General features: G+C 33.7%; 2 protein-coding genes across 8 annotated transcripts in view; one reads left to right on the top strand and one right to left on the bottom strand.

Annotated features, from left to right (window-relative positions):
- Nucleotides 1-16,229, bottom strand: part of elapor1 (endosome-lysosome associated apoptosis and autophagy regulator 1) — a 26,952-nt gene extending 10,723 nt beyond the window's left edge. Inside the window, exons 1-12 of one of the 7 annotated variants that reach the window (XM_073910359.1) lie at nt 16,152-16,228; nt 14,092-14,118; nt 10,114-10,234; nt 9,133-9,313; nt 8,235-8,382; nt 5,211-5,291; nt 5,022-5,127; nt 4,791-4,940; nt 3,880-3,968; nt 2,886-3,063; nt 1,203-1,331; nt 1,023-1,113 (exon numbers count right to left, since the gene is read on the bottom strand). In XM_073910359.1, the coding sequence (XP_073766460.1) occupies nt 1,023-1,113; nt 1,203-1,331; nt 2,886-3,063; nt 3,880-3,968; nt 4,791-4,940; nt 5,022-5,127; nt 5,211-5,291; nt 8,235-8,382; nt 9,133-9,313; nt 10,114-10,234; nt 14,092-14,118; nt 16,152-16,175 (1,325 nt within the window). In that variant the 5' untranslated portion in view covers nt 16,176-16,228. Of the gene's footprint in view, nt 1-1,022; nt 1,114-1,202; nt 1,332-2,885; nt 3,064-3,879; nt 3,969-4,790; nt 4,941-5,021; nt 5,128-5,210; nt 5,292-8,234; nt 8,383-9,132; nt 9,314-10,113; nt 10,235-10,791; nt 10,989-14,091; nt 14,252-15,872 lie in introns of those variants that run through there. The other 6 variants (XM_073910364.1, XM_073910361.1, XM_073910363.1 and 3 more) reach the window with 6 other exon arrangements.
- Nucleotides 15,580-18,185, top strand: si:ch211-163l21.7. The gene is made up of 5 exons (NM_001113610.1): nt 15,580-15,762; nt 15,886-16,002; nt 16,125-16,240; nt 17,368-17,480; nt 17,559-18,185. The coding sequence occupies exons 1-5, from the start codon at nt 15,685-15,687 to the stop codon at nt 17,627-17,629; spliced, it is 495 nt and encodes a 164-aa protein (NP_001107082.1). The 5' UTR covers nt 15,580-15,684; the 3' UTR covers nt 17,630-18,185.

Below are 18,185 nucleotides of genomic sequence, written 5' to 3'. Positions count from 1 at the left end.
CTGAGGCTGGAAACAGCGACCTTCTTGCTGTGAGGCAGCAGCGCTACCCTTTGCGCCACCCAACCCAGTTTATGACACTTGTGTTTGTAATGCACTGTACTTATTTTAAAGCTTCATATGCAATATTGGGATCTTCAAAGCAGTCCTGTTATGTCCTTTTTACAAAAGTAGTGTAATTTATTTATGTAATATAAGCCTTAGATTTCAACCCTAAATAATTAAAAATGCTCTAAATGGCGCTTTTTTTGGTGGAAGCAATGTATACTGTTTTCGTGTGTGTCTCTTTAAGTACAAATGAGCTGCTGCTCGTGATCATTTCCAGAAAGGAGCAATGCTTTTACAGCTCCTGCATTAGTTACTCTGACAACTACAAACAAAATATCTGCAATTGATTTAGAACTCCAGACTCCTGTTGCACAAACTCGGTTTAATTTTTACCCAGGTAATTTAGTGATTAGTTGAGCAAAGTTTTCGGGCTCAATAAGGAGAGTTGGTTTTGATCAGGTTTTGTTGCCACGTTAATTAACCCTACATGTTCAACCTGCTCAGGAGCAGGTTTTATTCTGGGTTTTTTTCTGGGTTTCCAAAAAATACATAAAGCATGCACAGATGGTCGCATGCTAGACATTGTAGACGATGTGATGTGAATATTAGTAAGCTTAGTTTCGCATCAACTGTTACATACACATAACTAGAAATGCACCGTGCTAAATTTCTCACCTGATACGGTCATTTGATTATTCAAACCTATTTCTGCTGATAACAAAAATGACTAGAGAGTTTGGTGTCTCTGCCTTTTAAATTAATTGTATGAATTGTGGACTGCTGGAAAGGGGGAGTGATTGATGCAATAATCATAATACTCTTTTTTTTTCTTCATAATCACTTAAGACTAAAATTAAAATATGAACTGAATTTCACTTACTTAACAATATTGACATTAAAAACTAATGGAAAGTGTTAAAAAAAACATAACAGGACCCCTTTAATAATGTATATGATGAGTTGCTGTTTTTTCTCACCTGTATCCAGGTACTGTGAGCGTCAGCATCATGTAGTCAGAATCCTGATCACTCGGTGTGGTGTAGATGTATTCACCGGCAACCTCCCAACCTGTTACAACAAAACTGCAGAGCTTACATACTCCTTTACAACCAAACCTACTGCAGAACAACTAAATAAAACAACTTTTAAAAGTGTACCTGTGCTCCTGTCTGTGCTGCTGTATTCAGAGCTTAAGACTGAACTCCTCATGTTACTGGGCATCTTGTTCCACCATTTATACTCAAAACCCACAACTGGCTCAGTTCCAGCAGGACATTCAGAACATTCTGGACACAAGCAATGCAGCTAATGAGTCCTGACAGCAAATCTGCTTAAAGTTAATAAGTTTAAAAAATTGTCATCATTTACTTCAACCTTCACCTTATGAGTTTCTCTCTTCTGCTGACACACAAAAGAAGATATTTTGAAAAATGTCTGAAACCTGTAACCATTTACTACACTGACAGAAGTTGATGGTTATAGAGTTATAACATTCTTCAAAATATCTTCTTTAGTGTTTCAGCAAAGGAAAAAAAAACTCATGCAGGTATTGAACAAATCAAGGGGCTTTTGCGCTGTAGAAATGTGAAGCTAAATGTGTTCTATAAACGCTCAGCTATGAGCGCTTCTCCAACTGTCCGAGCTTTTAAAACACATAAAGCACTCTGTGCTTGGCTACGCTACCAACTTTTCAAAAAGACTGCACTTCCATTGAAAACAGAAAAAAAACACTCAGCTTAGGAAAAACATACTTTGGTGGACACACACCCTAAATATTGAGTGCATTTTCATTTTTGGGTGAACTATCCCCTTAGGTTGTAACCTATGAAATTCTGTTTCTGTGTCCACTTCCCATTTTAATTAAGAAAATAGACTCTTATGATCCCTATTCTCACTTTAAATTGAATGTTTTACAAAATCATGGTGTTCACTGTACAGGCTTTGGGTTTGCCGAATCCCAGATACCAATATATAAAGGGATAGTTCAATCAAAAATGAAAATTAACTCAATAGTTAGTATATTTTACTTATTTTTATATTTGACTAGAATATTTAGAAAAATGTTAAAAACTTGCACACTGCAAAAAATGCTTTTTTTTCTCGTTTCTAGATGATATATAGACAAATTCTTGAGTAAAGAATTTGTCATTTCAAGTAAAACATACTGTCTTGTTTTCAGAAATAATCAGCCAAAATGTTTTTAGTTAAAACATGCAAAAAATTCAAAAACAAGTTCATTTTGCTTGCCCCACTGGCAGAGTATTTTGCTTGTTTTAATATAAAACTCACTTAATTTTGGCTAATTATTTCTGAAAACAAGACAATATGTTTTACTTGTCTAGAAAACGCTTCTTGATTTAATAATTGTTAGATATTTGGACTAGAAATAAGGCAAACACTCTAAGTAAGATAACCACTTTTTGCAGTGCAACCACTGATTTCCATAATAGGAAATACAAATTCTATGGAAGGCAATGGTTTCCAACATTTGGATGGTAACGAAATTATTGCAGAATTTTTATTTTGGGTGAACTATCCCTTTAAACTATTATAAAAGAGGAATCACAGTCTGACCATCTGAATAACTGTCTGCTCATGGATATAAATATTATGATCACAACAATAATCCAGCACACTGTGAGTGAACATTCGTACCATGTGTTTTCAGTTTGGTATCTGATAAACCAGAAACTGAGACATGTGATGTCATACTCAACAAGTGTATTCTGATGCATTGGAGCTAATGCATAAATTTATTGTGATATTAACTCTTAGTGTTGTTATGTACAGATGTAAAACAGGTGCGTAAGGTGAGTCAGAAGCTGTCGGTGTGTCTGTACCAGTGCCGTTGGAGTAGAAGCCGCGTGGACAGGGTTCACAGCTGGAGCTGTTGCTGGAGAAGAAGCCGGGATTGCACGGAGGACAGGACATCATCTCTCCTGATGCCGGGAGCTTCACTGCACCCTCCAAACTCTCACTGCAGATCTTGGGCTCAGTCCACTTATACATCAGCTGAGTCTGAATATTAAACAAACCACAAAACCATCGGTTGTCAGCTATTATAGACGTTTTAGGTATTTAATCTTTCTTTCGACAACTTTTAACCTTGAAAAGTTTGGAAAAGTGACTTTTATTAACATTTTGAATAGTTTAAAGTAATAAATTGTCTTAAGATATATATTGGTTGGTGTATATTATGCTACAAAAACCTTGTAATAAACTGGCAGTACATTTTCTGTTATTTTACATGTTTATTTCTCTCTATTTTTATTTTTGTTATACATTATTTATTATTTAAATGTACTAAAATGTCAACAAAAAAGTCCCTTTGTTAAACTGTAGAGTTGAATTTTCAACATCAAAAGTCGACAGAGCAGAGATCAAGGTCCCATTATGCAATTAATATATATTTAAACAGTGTAGCTGTGTCTAAAAACAAACAAGAAATACATAAAGATAAAAAAAGAAAATCAACCATAAATCAAGAAGTAAATTAATATAATATAATATAATATAATATAATATAATATAATATAATATAATATAATATAATATATAATATAATATAATATAATAAATAAAAACAGTTGACTGCTTATAATTTTTTTTTTACAAATGTAATTAAATGCTAAATAATGAACTATATTTAAATTAAACACACTCAAACGTAGAATAAATGTAAATAATATAATCACACCACTTATCTATTATTGTGTTTAAATCAGGTGAATAGGATCTAATGCAGAATTAAAATTAAAAAAAATAAAAAAAGATAAATGCTGGAATTAGTGCTTTCCGACACAAAGACTATCAGTGTTTGTTTTTACATGTTACCTGAGCGCTGGAATCACAGGGTGTGTGGGTGTAGAAGTAATCAGAGGTTTTGCAGGCCGGTCTCTGTGTACAAGCTCCAGATCCAATACCTGTAACACACACACACACACACACACACACACACACACAACATAGAGAGGAAAACGCCCGGAGCATTAGGAAAAACACACACACACTAATTTAGATAAAGTGATAAAACACAGCAGGCAAATCCCGCAGGTCATTTACATCAACTTTTTACTTCTGTGTGGTTACATTTAAATGCTTGATCACATCTATGCAGATCAGTAACGTTCAAAAGCCTTCATGCAGCATTTGATGGATGACCACCATTCATTACATGCTTAAATGCTTTGAGAAATCCATTGTTTCTAGAACATAATTGATATTTGTGTTAATTTAACCTCAACAATTTGACAACTAAGCCTTTTTATTTTGTTTTTTTAATTGATTTAAAAATCTATTTTAAAATCAGCTGTATATATTTAATTTTATTAATTATATTAAGTAAAAAAACATAACGATAAAATTAAAATAATGAAGATATATACATCTGTGTGTGTGTGTGTGTGTGTGTGTATGTATGTAAATATTTTAATTATAATATTAAAGATTTTAAATTAAATTAAATTAAATTAAATTAAATTAATTTAAATTAAATTAAATTAAATTAAATTAAATTAAATTAAATTAAATTAAATTAAATTAAATTAAATTAAATTAAATTAAAAATACAAGCACTGAAACAGCATATGCTAAAAATACTCCAGCAGCACAAAAAACCTTATAAAGCCCAAATGAGGGGAAAAAAACTGTTTTACTGCATGTGAAATAACAGAGTACAACTATAGCAGCTGCTGACCCTGTTAACATTCATGCTCATTCAGCTTTTAAAATGCAAAGACACACACCTGAATATTTGTCCATATCACACGTTTGACAAGCAGTGGCTCCTTTATTAGAGTATGAATTAGCAGCACACGGGACACAGCGAGCAGCTCCTGGTTTATCACTGTAAGTACCAGGCTTACAGTGAAAACACTCAGATGTATACGAGACCCCTGAGGAAGAAAGATCCGTCATCAATTATTACATTATTTTCCAATTAAATTAAATTAAATTAAACGCTGTTTTCAAAATACCTGAGATGGCAATATTCTTAAGCAGTACCGGTTTGGCAGTGTTAGCAGACAATGAGAAACCTGTTGTTCTCCAGTACAAGACATTGTTACCACTGCTCAACGGTACCTACAGCAAACAGAGAAGAGGGTTTGAAGACTGGAGTTTCAATTTGTGCTCTCATAACTCAAAAAACATACATAAAGACGTACATAATGATAATCCCAGTCGCTCTCTGAAATCCTCATCCAGCGGTTCTGAGAGTCTGTGGACTGACACTGATCATTCTGCACCTGCAAACACACACAAATGCTCTCCCATATCACACAGTATCCAAGAATGTTAGAAAAGAAACACAGACCAAATATTATTCAATATATTATTAATGATTAAACATCACGTAACAGTAGTGCATTAATTACTTTAAAGATGTTAATTAAGGATAATTTAATGATACTTTTTTTCTGCACAATTCAGTTCCAAACATTACCATTTACTGGAAAAGGAGGATTCATAGCTTTTGTTTTTTTTTTTGTTTTCTCTTTGTTATTATGTATCCTCTTAATTTGTGTCATTTTAATCTTATACTTACATATCATTTTGAAAAAGTGTATAGATATAAAAGGCTGTATTTCAATCTGTAAAAACTAAAAATCAAATCAAAATGTTGTGGTAAATAGAAAATAAACATATTTATAGTGGTAAAAAAAAAATTATTTTAAAGGTACAGCTGTGGCCAAAAGTACGGAACCCCGGAAGGGACGTAGTGGAGGAGAAAAAAAGAGAGGGTGCTCGCTGCAGAGCCATTTGAGGAGAGGTGAGCTCCAGAGAGGGGGAGCATGAGCTGTCGCTCCTCCTCCTGTAAGCTGTTTTAATGCGTACACCAACCCCACCCCTAACCCTACCCCCAGTGACATCACTCGTAGAAGAAGTGCAAAAAAGGTGGAGCTCAAGCTTAAGCTCCCCCTCTCTGGAGCTCACCTCTCCTCAAATGGCTCTGCAGCGAGCACCACTTGGAAAAAAATGGGTGGGTGAAAAAAAATAATGGGTGAAAGAAAAAAAATGGGTGGGAGGAAAATATATATTTCTAAGTTTTTTGCGTTCTCTCGCAAAGTTTTGCGTTCCCTCGCAAAGATGTTTTGCGTTCCCTCGCAAAGATGTTTTGCGTTATCTCGCAAAACTGTTTCTCCACAAACACTTCCTGTTCACTGCACTCACGTAAACCCTCCCGTTTTTGCCGAAATTCTCCCGTATTTTACCATTCTACCCCACTTTCTTTACATTACTGTGCGTATGCTACCTATGAAGCAGTGAATGCATGTATAAGCGCTGACTGACAGACGCGCTTCGTACAATAAACTGATCCCAGATCAGCGTCTGTACGCGCCATTTACAGAGGAGCGGGTGTATGTTTAAACAGACAAATACACTGAATAATATGAAGTTTCTAAAGTAATGGACTGCTTTCATTATAGATCTGTGCATTCTTACAGAGACACCTCTGTTATCAAACTAAAAAACATGAGATTCATTTGCTGCGCACTTGTTTGATAACAGAAGTGTCCCTTTAAATGGCGCGTACAGACGCTGATCTGGGATCAGTTTATTGTATGGAGCGCGTCTGTCAGTCAGCGCTTAAACATGAATTCACTGGTTCAGAGGTTGCAAAGTGAAAGGCGACAATCAGCGCACAGTAATGTAAAGAAAGTGGGATAGAATGGTAAAATATGGGAGAATTTCAGCAAAAACGGCAGGGTTTACGTGAGTGCAGTGAACAGGAAGTGTTTGTGGAGAAACAGTTTTGCGAGATAACGCAAAACATCTTTGCGAGGGAACGCAAAACTTTGCAAAAGAACGCAAAAAACTTACAAATATATATTTTCCTCCCACCCATTTTTTTTCTTTCACCCATTATTTTTTTTTCACCCACCCATTTTTTCTCCTCCACTACGTCCCTTCCGGGGTTCCGTACTAAAGTGATGTTCAGCCTAAAAAAAAATTGATTTCTTCTGCTCTTTGTTCAAACATATTGATGTTATGCGTTGATTTCTCTCTCAGAGTACTCAGCTTGTTTCAAACTACTAATTTAAAACAAGCTGAGACAAAACAACTCTTGAGTTTTTTAGGGGACAACTTAATTGTTTTATGTTCAATCCAATTAAATTTAATAAGTTAACTTAATTCATGTTGTCCCAGAACAAATCAATTGTGTGGAACCATGCATTTTTTACAGTGAAGTAAGCATTTAGAGGTTAATAGTTTAACCTTTGCATTGGTTTTCCCTCTTTTTACAAGATGTAATATAAGTCTCCGATGTCCCAAGAGTGTGTATGCGAAGTTTTAGCTCACAATATCATAAAAATAATATTTTAGAACTCTTTAAAACTGCCCTAAACTGTGTTTGTGTAATGCCACTTTAAATTCAAATGAGATCTATGCCCTCTTTTTAAAAGGAGATGGAGCTACAAACACCTATATGTTTCAACATAGTAGATTCAAAAACAGGACTAACATTGTGAATGTGAAAAACTGAAGATGTCCAAAGAAGTGGCTTAGAAGAAGGTAGTCTATTGAGATTAGTGTTCATTTGTGAATCCTAAAACTCATAATTTATGATGTATACCCAACTTCGGCAGGTATGGCACTAAAACTCTAATGGCGGACGATTGCTTCTCACTCAGGGCTGTATATGCTAATAAGGAAGAGATTGTTACTATTGGACGGGACTTTCCCCTCTGATGACATGTACAAAAGATAAATGTCAATCAAATTGTTTCTGCAGACTATTTTTATAAAATGTGTTTATAAAAAAAATTATTTTGTCAATATTTACACACTGCTATCACAAAACTGTGTTTAAACCCCCTTGTAAAAGTGATTTTTGAGAAAGTAGGTCCCCTTTAAGACTAACATATTTATAATAAAATACATGGTTTGTTTGTATGTAGTTGGAGAGAGAATAACGGCTATTCAAATCCAAGAGAATCAATATAATAATAGTTAGTAATTTATACAAAAGCCCAATATATCATCCCTATATAACCAATTAACCATTTTTTAAATTAAACTTGTAAGTATGGTCATTAAAAGCAAACACTGTGCAAATGTTCTCTTTTGTACATCCTTTTTGCCTACTATTTTATATTGTCTGTCATGTGTCATTTATTAATATGCATTGCATGAAACTGCAATTATCTGACCATAACTCCTTTAACGCTACACAATGCAGTACTTACATAAAACTCAAAAAACATGTGGTTGTCTGGATAGATGTACTGGAAGGACACAGAGCCGGGCTTCTTCAGACTCACGGCGTATGAAAGAGTTGAAGTGCACTCATCTGTGTTTGAGGCAATATAGTCACCTTTCGGGATCCACGTTGAGCTGCAAACATGCAAAACACACACGCAATTAAAGCAAATACCTGCCCTTCAGCTTATTTCAATTACAAATAATTCAAGGTCCTCACTCGCCGAGCACTTTTAGGCACATTAAACATTCTGTGCATGCAATTACAGGTAAGTGAATGTTGAATGGCTCGACGGTCCACTTGTTCTTGAGTTTTTGAGTGCTACAGCATCATTTTGCAAGTCTTGAATGTGGTATTTCTCATTTTACATACATGGGTCAAAGTCGGGAAGAGACTATCAAGTTTAATGTATTAAAAAATAAATGTTTACATAAAAAACATATTAAATGGCTAATTAAAAGGATCATGTAACATTTTTTAAATCCTGTCTGTCAAAATAAAATGCCAAAATATGGGTGATATACTGTAGTGTTATCTCTCAGTGTCACAGATATATTACATCAATTTGAAACAACATAATAATTCTGTCATTTACTTATATAAATAAATAAAAAACCCATACTAAATTGTATTATTTCATTATTATTTAAATCATCTCATTGACAAATGGATAAAAACTGGTCATTTAAAGGACAGTAGCGAAGTTTGAAGATCTAAGATAATAATTAATTACTATTTTGGGGCTGCAATGTAAGTCTTTTAATATCTTATCAAATTATTCATGTTCTAAATATGATTGACATGATTTTTTGGGTATATGGACTATTGTTACCCTTTTTAATGTATTAATAGGGGTTGTCTTTTGACCCACAGAAGTAACTCACTTGGAGCAATTTGTGTATGTGTCTCCAAAGTTCATGTTGATGCCATGGGTGACGAAGCCGGTGGGCAAACTGTCCCACTCGTCAAAAGCAACACCCGTCCCGAGAGAATAGGTCCCTGCAGCACATTTCTGACACTCTTGAGTCCTCATGTCCAGAAATTCACCTTCATTACAAGTGAACGCTGACAACAGGAAAAAATAGTTCAGGTTACAATAATGTACAGTCTTTTAACAATAACAACTCTTCAACTGGTAATATATTTACAGCCATACGAACATTTTAAAATATATTTTTTCCATTGTCAGGATCTATCCAACTTTAATAGTTCAATTAGGTTTTTACAATTTAAGAATGCATTTTAGTAACTCAATATGACATATTTTTATTCATTTGTACCTAAATTAGAATTAATATTAAATATTTCTGTTACATTTAATACCAAAGTTCATGTGCACACAAAAATAAAATGAAAAAATGTCAGTGTTCAGTGCAAAGTTATAGTAGCGACCTTCTCCTCATATAACCACAGCTATAGATATTTTAGTCTGCAGCCATGCTTTCCTCAAAGAAAATATCTTTGATGCTTATTTAAATTAATTATTTTAAAAAATTATCTGAATCAACACAATTCTTGAGTTTTATGGGAAAACTTAATTGTTTTGTGTTCAATCCACTTAAATATGTAAAAACCATCTATTTGTGTTGGAAGAACATAACGGAATTGCTTGAATCCCAGCATTTTTACGGTGTAGTAACACGGCAGATGCTAAAAACACTACAAGTGTCACACATGCTGTATGTTTAGTGAATACACCACCATTCATTCACATAGACAAACAGAACATGTAGACTTCAAATAGAATTGATCTTATTGCAGTTAAAAATTTACTGACACTAGTCCATACAGCAGTTTGATTAGGTGTATAGATAATATTTGGACGTTTGTTTCAAGTAATGCTTGTGTTTATCGTCATTACTCACTGCATTGTGTGCCTTTGACTGGGTCAGGCAGGCCAGTGCAGGTCTCTGGTTTGTTGGGTATCGCCACCCTCCATCGAGAGCCCAAAACATCACAGTCTGTGTACTCAAAATGGTAGTCAGACTGCAAAATAAGGAACTGCACTGAAATCTTTTTCACAGTTTTAAATATGAATGCTTATTGACAGTTCATTTCTACATTGATTTGCAGTATTTGTGGACATACAACTTCAGAGGTCAACCACATCAAACTTAGCAAGTGATGCTTTTTGGAAGGAAATGTTAATGTAAGCAAATTATACTGTGAAGCTATCACGATAATGTGGCAAAAAAGTATTACTCATACAATAAGCAAATATGTTAATGTGAATGCTGATTTACACTGAAAACAGATCTAGTTTATACTGATTTACGCTGAACGGTTTTATTAAGAAAAAACAGTCAATTACAATCTACAAAACAATCATCCTTGCAACAAGATTCATGTTGCTACAATATTACGTCACTATTAATCCAAAAATCCAAATAAAATTAAAAAATCCAAATAGCTGCTTTCTGAGCTCTTATAAAAATTAGTTTCCTCACCATTTACGTACATGCAAGTGGTTCTAAACTTATGAATTTCTTTCTTCTGTTGAACACAAAACAAGATATTCTGAAATGTTGGGGAAAAGCACTCACCGACATTCAACATAGCAGGAACAAAAATACTATAAAAGTTTTTTTAAAACATTCTTCAGAAAAGCTTCTATTGTGGTCAAGAAAACTGAAAATAGTTTGTAGCAAGCTGAGGATAAATACACATAATTTTTGGATGAAATATCCCTTTAAATCATAGGTCTCAAACTGGATTCCTGGAGGGCCGCAGCTCTGCACTCTTTTGCTTCAACCCTAATCAAACACAGCTGATCCAACTAATCAAGGTGTTCAAGACGAGACAATTAAGCAGGTGTGAGTTGGAGGTGGATGGAGCTAAACTGTGCAGAGTTACTGCCCTTCAATTGAGTTTGAGACCATTGCTTTAAATCATTTTCACTAAACAGCTGAGATGCAAAGCGCTTCACACAATACACATTTCTTGTGGTCACCATCGTTTCATGTTTATTATGCCTCAGGATTACATTTCCTTTTAAAATACTGTGTCAGATCAATATTTGCACAATAGGTGGTCCCACCCAACTTCAAGGATGTCTTCGTATCCTTGTCTAAACAAGCAGTCTTTAGCATATATTATTGTCCCCATCATTGTGCAAATAGGGAGAGCCTGATGAAATTAAATCCTGAGTAAATTAAACTTTAACACCTCCAAACATCCTGTTTGTCTGTTTACCAGTTTGACAGAAAATTTTTGATAGGATGCTTAAAAGGTGTGGCTTAAATCAAACTATTAGTCTTAGAATTGCGTGTATATGTCAGCTGAATAACAGGTGGGCTGAAAAGAAACATGAATCTAAGTAAAGCTGACCGAAAGGCTCCATAGGTAACAGCAGACATGCACCTCACAAGGCAAATCAGAATGACCCATGTGGAATAAAACAAGATTAATAGTTAACAAAACCACATGGCAGCGCTTCCTAGGTGTTTTTGTGTTAGTGCTGCTACATTAGCTGTATTAGATGAGAAGAGAAAGAAAGAAAGAAAGAAAGAAAGAAAGAAAGAAAGAAAGAAAGAAAGAAAGAAAGAAAGAAAGAAAGAAAGAAAGAAAGAAAGAAAGAAAGAAAGAAAGAAAGAAAGAAAGAAAGAAAGAAAGAAAGAAAGAACAAGCTGTCCTCGTTATAATCCCCACATGCATATAAATGATGAAACCTAAAAACCAAGGCAACAGAATGGAGTGACATTTGTTTCTATGGTGTTTCTTAGGGGTCAGATTAACTGATGAATCTCTCACTCCCACAGAAAACCTGGACTGTTTTTTTCCAAGGTCAGTGGTAAGGTCTATTTTCAGTTCTGTATTGATAAAAAAAAAATGGATTTAAACACACATATTGTAATGTCTGTATTAAATGCCATATACATGTGATTTTATTATGCACAATAATAAAAAAGCTTAATAAATGCAAATAATGTGTCTACATTAATAGTTAAAATTTTGTGAAAATAAATGTCAAAAGGTTAGTTTAGGTTACTTTTATTTACCTGAAGATAGGTCTGATTTGCAGTCAAGAGTGCTCATTTCATAACAGTGCCACACAAAAAAATCAAATAGTAAAAACAACAAATGGATATAAAGACATAAAACATAACCAAACAAAACGCTCTCTTCCAGAAAAATAATAAATAAATAAATAAATAAATAAATAAATAATCTCTTCATAACCTCTTCCCCTCACATAAATGTTTAAAACAATCTTTAAACTGTAAAATATACAAGTCACAGAAACACCTCGGCTTTAGTCTATGCCTTATTTAAATGCCACATATAATGTAAAAGATTTGGGTTAAATAAGTCATTCACTGTAACAGATCATCTAAAAATGTAAACAACAATGTGCTTATTGTCACCTGTGCTTATTAAAACATATAACACAAATGGCTGGTCATAATAATAACAAAATGATATTATATTTTAAATAATTAACAACTATTCTCAAAAACCTTGTATTTAGTTATGTAAAAAAAAAGTACATGTAGGAGTTTAAAGAAAAGCGACAAAGAATTAAAACTTTGGGGCTGTTCTGTGATAATATTAACATGATCAGACCAAACCTCCAGGTGTAAGATTTTTCATTATATTTTTAAACCCAAAAATATGGATTTGTCCATATTTTACAAGGCCATAATTTTGGGGTGTATAATTTGTGCTTAAAATTGTATTAAACGAAGAGTAAAAAACTATTAAAACACAATTAATAACCAACTTAAAACAAGTAACAAAGCACATGCACGAAAAAACAACAACTTTCATTCGTCCAATTAAAAAAAATTAGGGTAATGGTTCACGTCTAAATTTGACCACTTAAGCCAATGAAAAATAAATCATTTGCCTTAAACAATATTTTTTACATACATGAAAGTATAAAGCATACTCATTCATTCATTTTCTTTTTGGCTTAGTCCCTTTATTAATCAGGGGTCCCCACAGCGGAATGAACCACTAACTTATCCAGCATATGTTTTAAGCAGCGGATGCCCTTCCAGACGATCTCATTACTGGGAAACACACAAAGCATATTGAGCTTCTGTTTAATCTGCATGCACTAGCCTGTGTAAATAACCTTAAAATCTTACATTGGTCAAAACAAATATTTAGTTGAGCTCTTAATCAAAAACAACTATGTTTTGACCTTACAATATATTACTTGAAAAACAAAACAAATAATATTAAACTGAAATGAAATATACATTTATAATTGAATGTACTGCTTAAAAGTTTTTTTTTTTGTTTTTTTTTTTTGGTGTGCTTTTATGTCAAATAAGTGAAGATTTTAAGACAGGTATCACTACATTTATAACAGCAATAGTGTCCACGTATAAAATGTGACACTGTGCTCGATACAGCAGGTGTCTTTTTCACACAGCCCTCAAACGACAACGGACAAGCTTATCTCTGGACATGATAAGAAAAGTGTGTGACACATTTCCATGAACACTCCTATTCAAACATGATTTTTGTCTCGAGGAAACAGAGAATGCAAAAACATCTGAAAATTGTTTTATTTAAAGGTCTGTATTTCCTGAGGAATTATTTAAGCTTTTAAATTAAAAAAACAGTCCTGGCGAATCCCTTATTTGATAAGTTTTTTTTTTCATTCATACCTGGATGGTTTTATTTTGTTCGGTTTCTTATTCACAGTGTCATCATGTGAGACACAACATTCTCTGTGTAACGTGAGATCTCGACCATATTGCATTAATAATAATAAAAATAATAATCCACAGGACAAAACATGCAAAAATCACAGTAACACAGACTATTCTAGTGCCTAATACTGCAGTCTTAGACAACCTTTATAACATGGGGCTACAATAAAAGCAACTTACCTCTTTACAGCTGGGTAACTCCGTAGCCTCAGTTAAAAGTAAATGGAGCAAAAAAATGACAGAAACACCTTGAGTTCCAGAAGAAAACAGCACATGGTTTACAATCATTGTTGTTGCTAAATGATCTTTTCCTTCAGGCAGAGCGTGTGACAGAGCAGACGTTGTGTTTAAATATTGCTGAGCTTTTATTCACTCTGTTTGCACTGGCACACGCGCTCAGCTCTCCTATTGGTCAGTCACTTTGGGATGGAGTTACACTTGCAAACGTGTCTGTCTTGTATTGCCGCTTTGTAAAGATTATAAATGTTCCCAAAAATCTAAAGTTTGTCCTCAACAACAAAAACAACATGATAGTAATATTAGTTAAATGAATTATATGTGTGAAAAACGATCAAACTGATGTTAGTATATGTTTGTAATTTATTAATATCCATCATTTGCTCATAGTAAAATTATATTTAATTTAGATATTAGTACAAGATACTGTAAAGCTAACCGAAGTTTCTGTAAATGTACATTGGGGAAACGTTGTTTATTTACGTTTCAACAATTTAATGGGAAATTCTAAAGTAAACTGCTTTAATTTAATTACTTTGTAGTAATATAAATAAAACAATTATTGCCAGTTAATACAAAATTTTACATCCAAACGCTCTGGGTGTAATGTTAATATATATATATATATATATATATATATATATATATATATATATATATATATATATATATATATATATATATATATATATATTATATATAAATACACACACACACACACACACACATACAGTTGAAGTAAGAATTAATAGCCCCCCTTTGAATTTTTTTTTCTTTTTTAAATATTTTCCAAATTATGTTAAACAGGGCAAGGAAATGTTCATTAAATTAAAAAATGGGAAAATGAGGGAGAGGACTTAAGAAATGTTTGTTTGTGGTGGAAAAAGAATTTCACAAATAAAAAAGTTATATATATATTCTTCATTACAATTTTGGGGACTAGAATAAAAACAAATAATATCGTTCAATTTAAAGATTTGTTTTGTTGATTGTGATTTATTCAAATAATTATGTAAATCTAACCAACACTTTTGTGGAATTTTACATGTAAAATATCAGTGAGTCAAAGTTTCCTCACTTTCAAAAAACAGAAAAAACAAGTATCTGCATATAGTAAATTTTGACATAGATGCATTGACCGGGTTTATTTTGTGTAGAACTTTAAAATGAATTTCCTTTGATTTGTTTGGGATTGCATATTTAAATGAGAGAAGACATGTTCTTTTCCAATCAATATCTTGTATTAACGCTGACCAATATGATTTATCTCTTGGAGCGATAAGAATGTTTGTTGGAGAATTCTAAGAATAAGTCTGTTGTTGCGTTTCTTATCATATGTACTAATAGCTTCTAATAATAAGGAGAGTTCTGTGGTGTGTAATATGGTCTGTCGCGCTGTGTGGTAAAACTGACGCTCACACTCGGTTTCTTGGCAACGGAGGGAGGAACAACAAAGTTGGCAGCAAAAAAAAAAGATACCAAACATCGGATGTGTTACATTCCTTTAGACTCATCATCTGGAGAAACTGCGCAAATATGCCACAGGAAAGAGATCCTTTCCCATTCCCGCGATATGAGAACGACTTTACATTAACAGGGAGAAAGGAAATTCAGGTAAATGTTTTTTTAACTTAAAAGTTGTCCAGTTTCAGTTTACATATTCCAGCTTTTTATAGTTCGTTTTTTTTATTTGTATTTACATATTTCTAACTTGTTATTCTCACCTTACTTGCTCAGAAATTGTCAGATGACAAGCCAACACATCTCGCACAAAATGATGAACCGTGGAGGAGACTCCATAACACGACAACAGAGGCCAGTTCCCGTCGAACTGTCTTTCATTATGATACTACAGTGAGTTGATTTAATATAGAAGGACGACTTGAACTACTTATTACTTATATATGAACTTACTGAAAGAAATCACTGGTTTGGCTGATTGTGAGTTTGAACTTACTGCTGATATTGTGTTTAAGACACCGAAGGACAGTTTGGACATTCACCTGAAAGCGGCCTACGATCATCATCTTGGATTATTTCAAAACAAAAGTCAGACCGTGATGCAGATGGAAACTGTTGGAGCGGATAATGGGTAAAATGCCTATTTATTTCTTCTCTTTGCAATAAAAAAACATTTTCAATTAATTGTTAAAGTTGCAATTGCAATTTTATCTTACAATTCCGAGGGAAGAAACTCCAAATTGAAAATCTAAATTCTTAATTTAACATAATAATTAACATTTGCTCATGATCCTGATGAGGACTTATTTCATTAAACAGAATAATAAAGATTTTTTTAAAATCTAAATTCATGATCCTTCATTCTTCATAAAACCCAAATCAACATCAAACAGAAGTGAGAGTCCCAACCCACATACATGTGGCTTTTAGCAATACAATAAAGTCTTGAAGAAAAACATTTTCATCTATAACTAACATTATACACATCATAACTTTTAATTTACAGCCTCTGTAAAGTCCTCAACATGAGTATGCATTTGTGTAATGATATATGCACTTGAGTAACTTCACATTTGAGCTGATAGTGTTTATTGTCAACAGAGATCTGTGTGGTGTGTGTTATTTTGTTCATCAAAATGATATTGTGCTTATTCTGGATGCTGCAACCTTAATAAAATCAGCTCTTGGTTCTAATGTGAAGCGATTAGGACTATTAAAAAAAAAAGATGTACAAGTATAGTGGATTAGTAATGTCGTAAACAACATTCAGATCCTTGCTCAGGCCAATCATTTTGCTTCACAACACCTTATTGTACCATCAAGAGATATGGGTATAATGTTTTGACTTCTTGCTGTTTTTGACCATCACTGGTAGCTGTTGATTAGCATACTACGAACTACCAAACACCACGGTTTCAGCTTTAAAACTTAATTTTTGTTAGCTTAAGAAAAACATCTTTCAAAATAGATTATAGCAAGTACATTACTATTTGAATCTGTAACTCACAATTGAAAAGTAAAAACTCACATAAAAAGAGATGCGAGATAAAGTTATCCCAGTTACTCGAAATTCTAGTTATTGTGAGTCACAATATTTTTTCCTTTGTCACGCTATCATGTTTTCCAAAATATAAGCTTTTTATTTATACTTAGAAAAAAGACAATATTAAACAACCTGAACGAGGTGTAATTTCCATTGTGTACAGGGTCATTGAGTGTGAATCTGAAAGTCATTGTGTTGCTTTTCTCCTCACACAGGACAAAGAAAAACAAAGAACTAGAAGATTCAGTTTGCGATGCTGAAAACAAAGGAATTAAAGTGTGGGTCGACACACAGAAAGCATCTCTATACAGTATTAAGGGGTCCATAGGTAAGATCATAACTTAAATTCTAAATAAAAAGACTTCCATTCAATTATTTAATAATTTTTATTCATTGTTACTTACAGAGTCTCACCACACCGCATCTACAAACAGAGGTTACTCACGGAAGCACGACGGCGGCTTTTATTCTACATAACAGTACAAACTTGAGATACACACAACTTAAAAGTATACCATTGTTACTCGCTTTGTCGTGTATGCGGCCTGACCAAATAAAATAAATGAGAAAACGCCGGTGTGCTCTGGTTCCCTCTTCAAAAAAAAAGAAAAACACATCCGCTCTGTGATTCTCATTGGCCTCAGGGACTCACTTTCAGTGTTTAGTTGAGATCAGAATCGCCGTTATACTCAGTGAAAGATACAGGAAATACCAGACCGAGATCCAGCTCCCTGTCTTTCTTGTATATCTGATCGATTCATCATTTCTTACCACAGTTTGCACTGTGGATGCCCCAAGTGAAAAAAAGCCTCGCGGTCATCGCTACAGGAGCTCCCGGGTCGGTTATTATCATCTCTGCATCCGAGCAGGGCAACAACTCGGATGAGATCAAATAAGATCACGGTGTAGGTTTTTTTAAGAGTTACCTCATTCACACACACATTCATAAAACACAAACATTCATGCGTCTACACACACACAAACAAGCACTCACTCACATGCACTCCACACAAGCAGAAACGCACTCACTCAA

This window comes from Danio rerio, chromosome 8 (genome assembly GCF_049306965.1).
Source record: "Danio rerio strain Tuebingen ecotype United States chromosome 8, GRCz12tu, whole genome shotgun sequence".
Classification (NCBI taxonomy): Eukaryota; Metazoa; Chordata; class Actinopteri; order Cypriniformes; family Danionidae; genus Danio; species Danio rerio.
The sequence above is the reverse complement of the archived record's forward strand: the minus strand, read 5'-3'. Positions and strand labels throughout refer to the sequence as shown.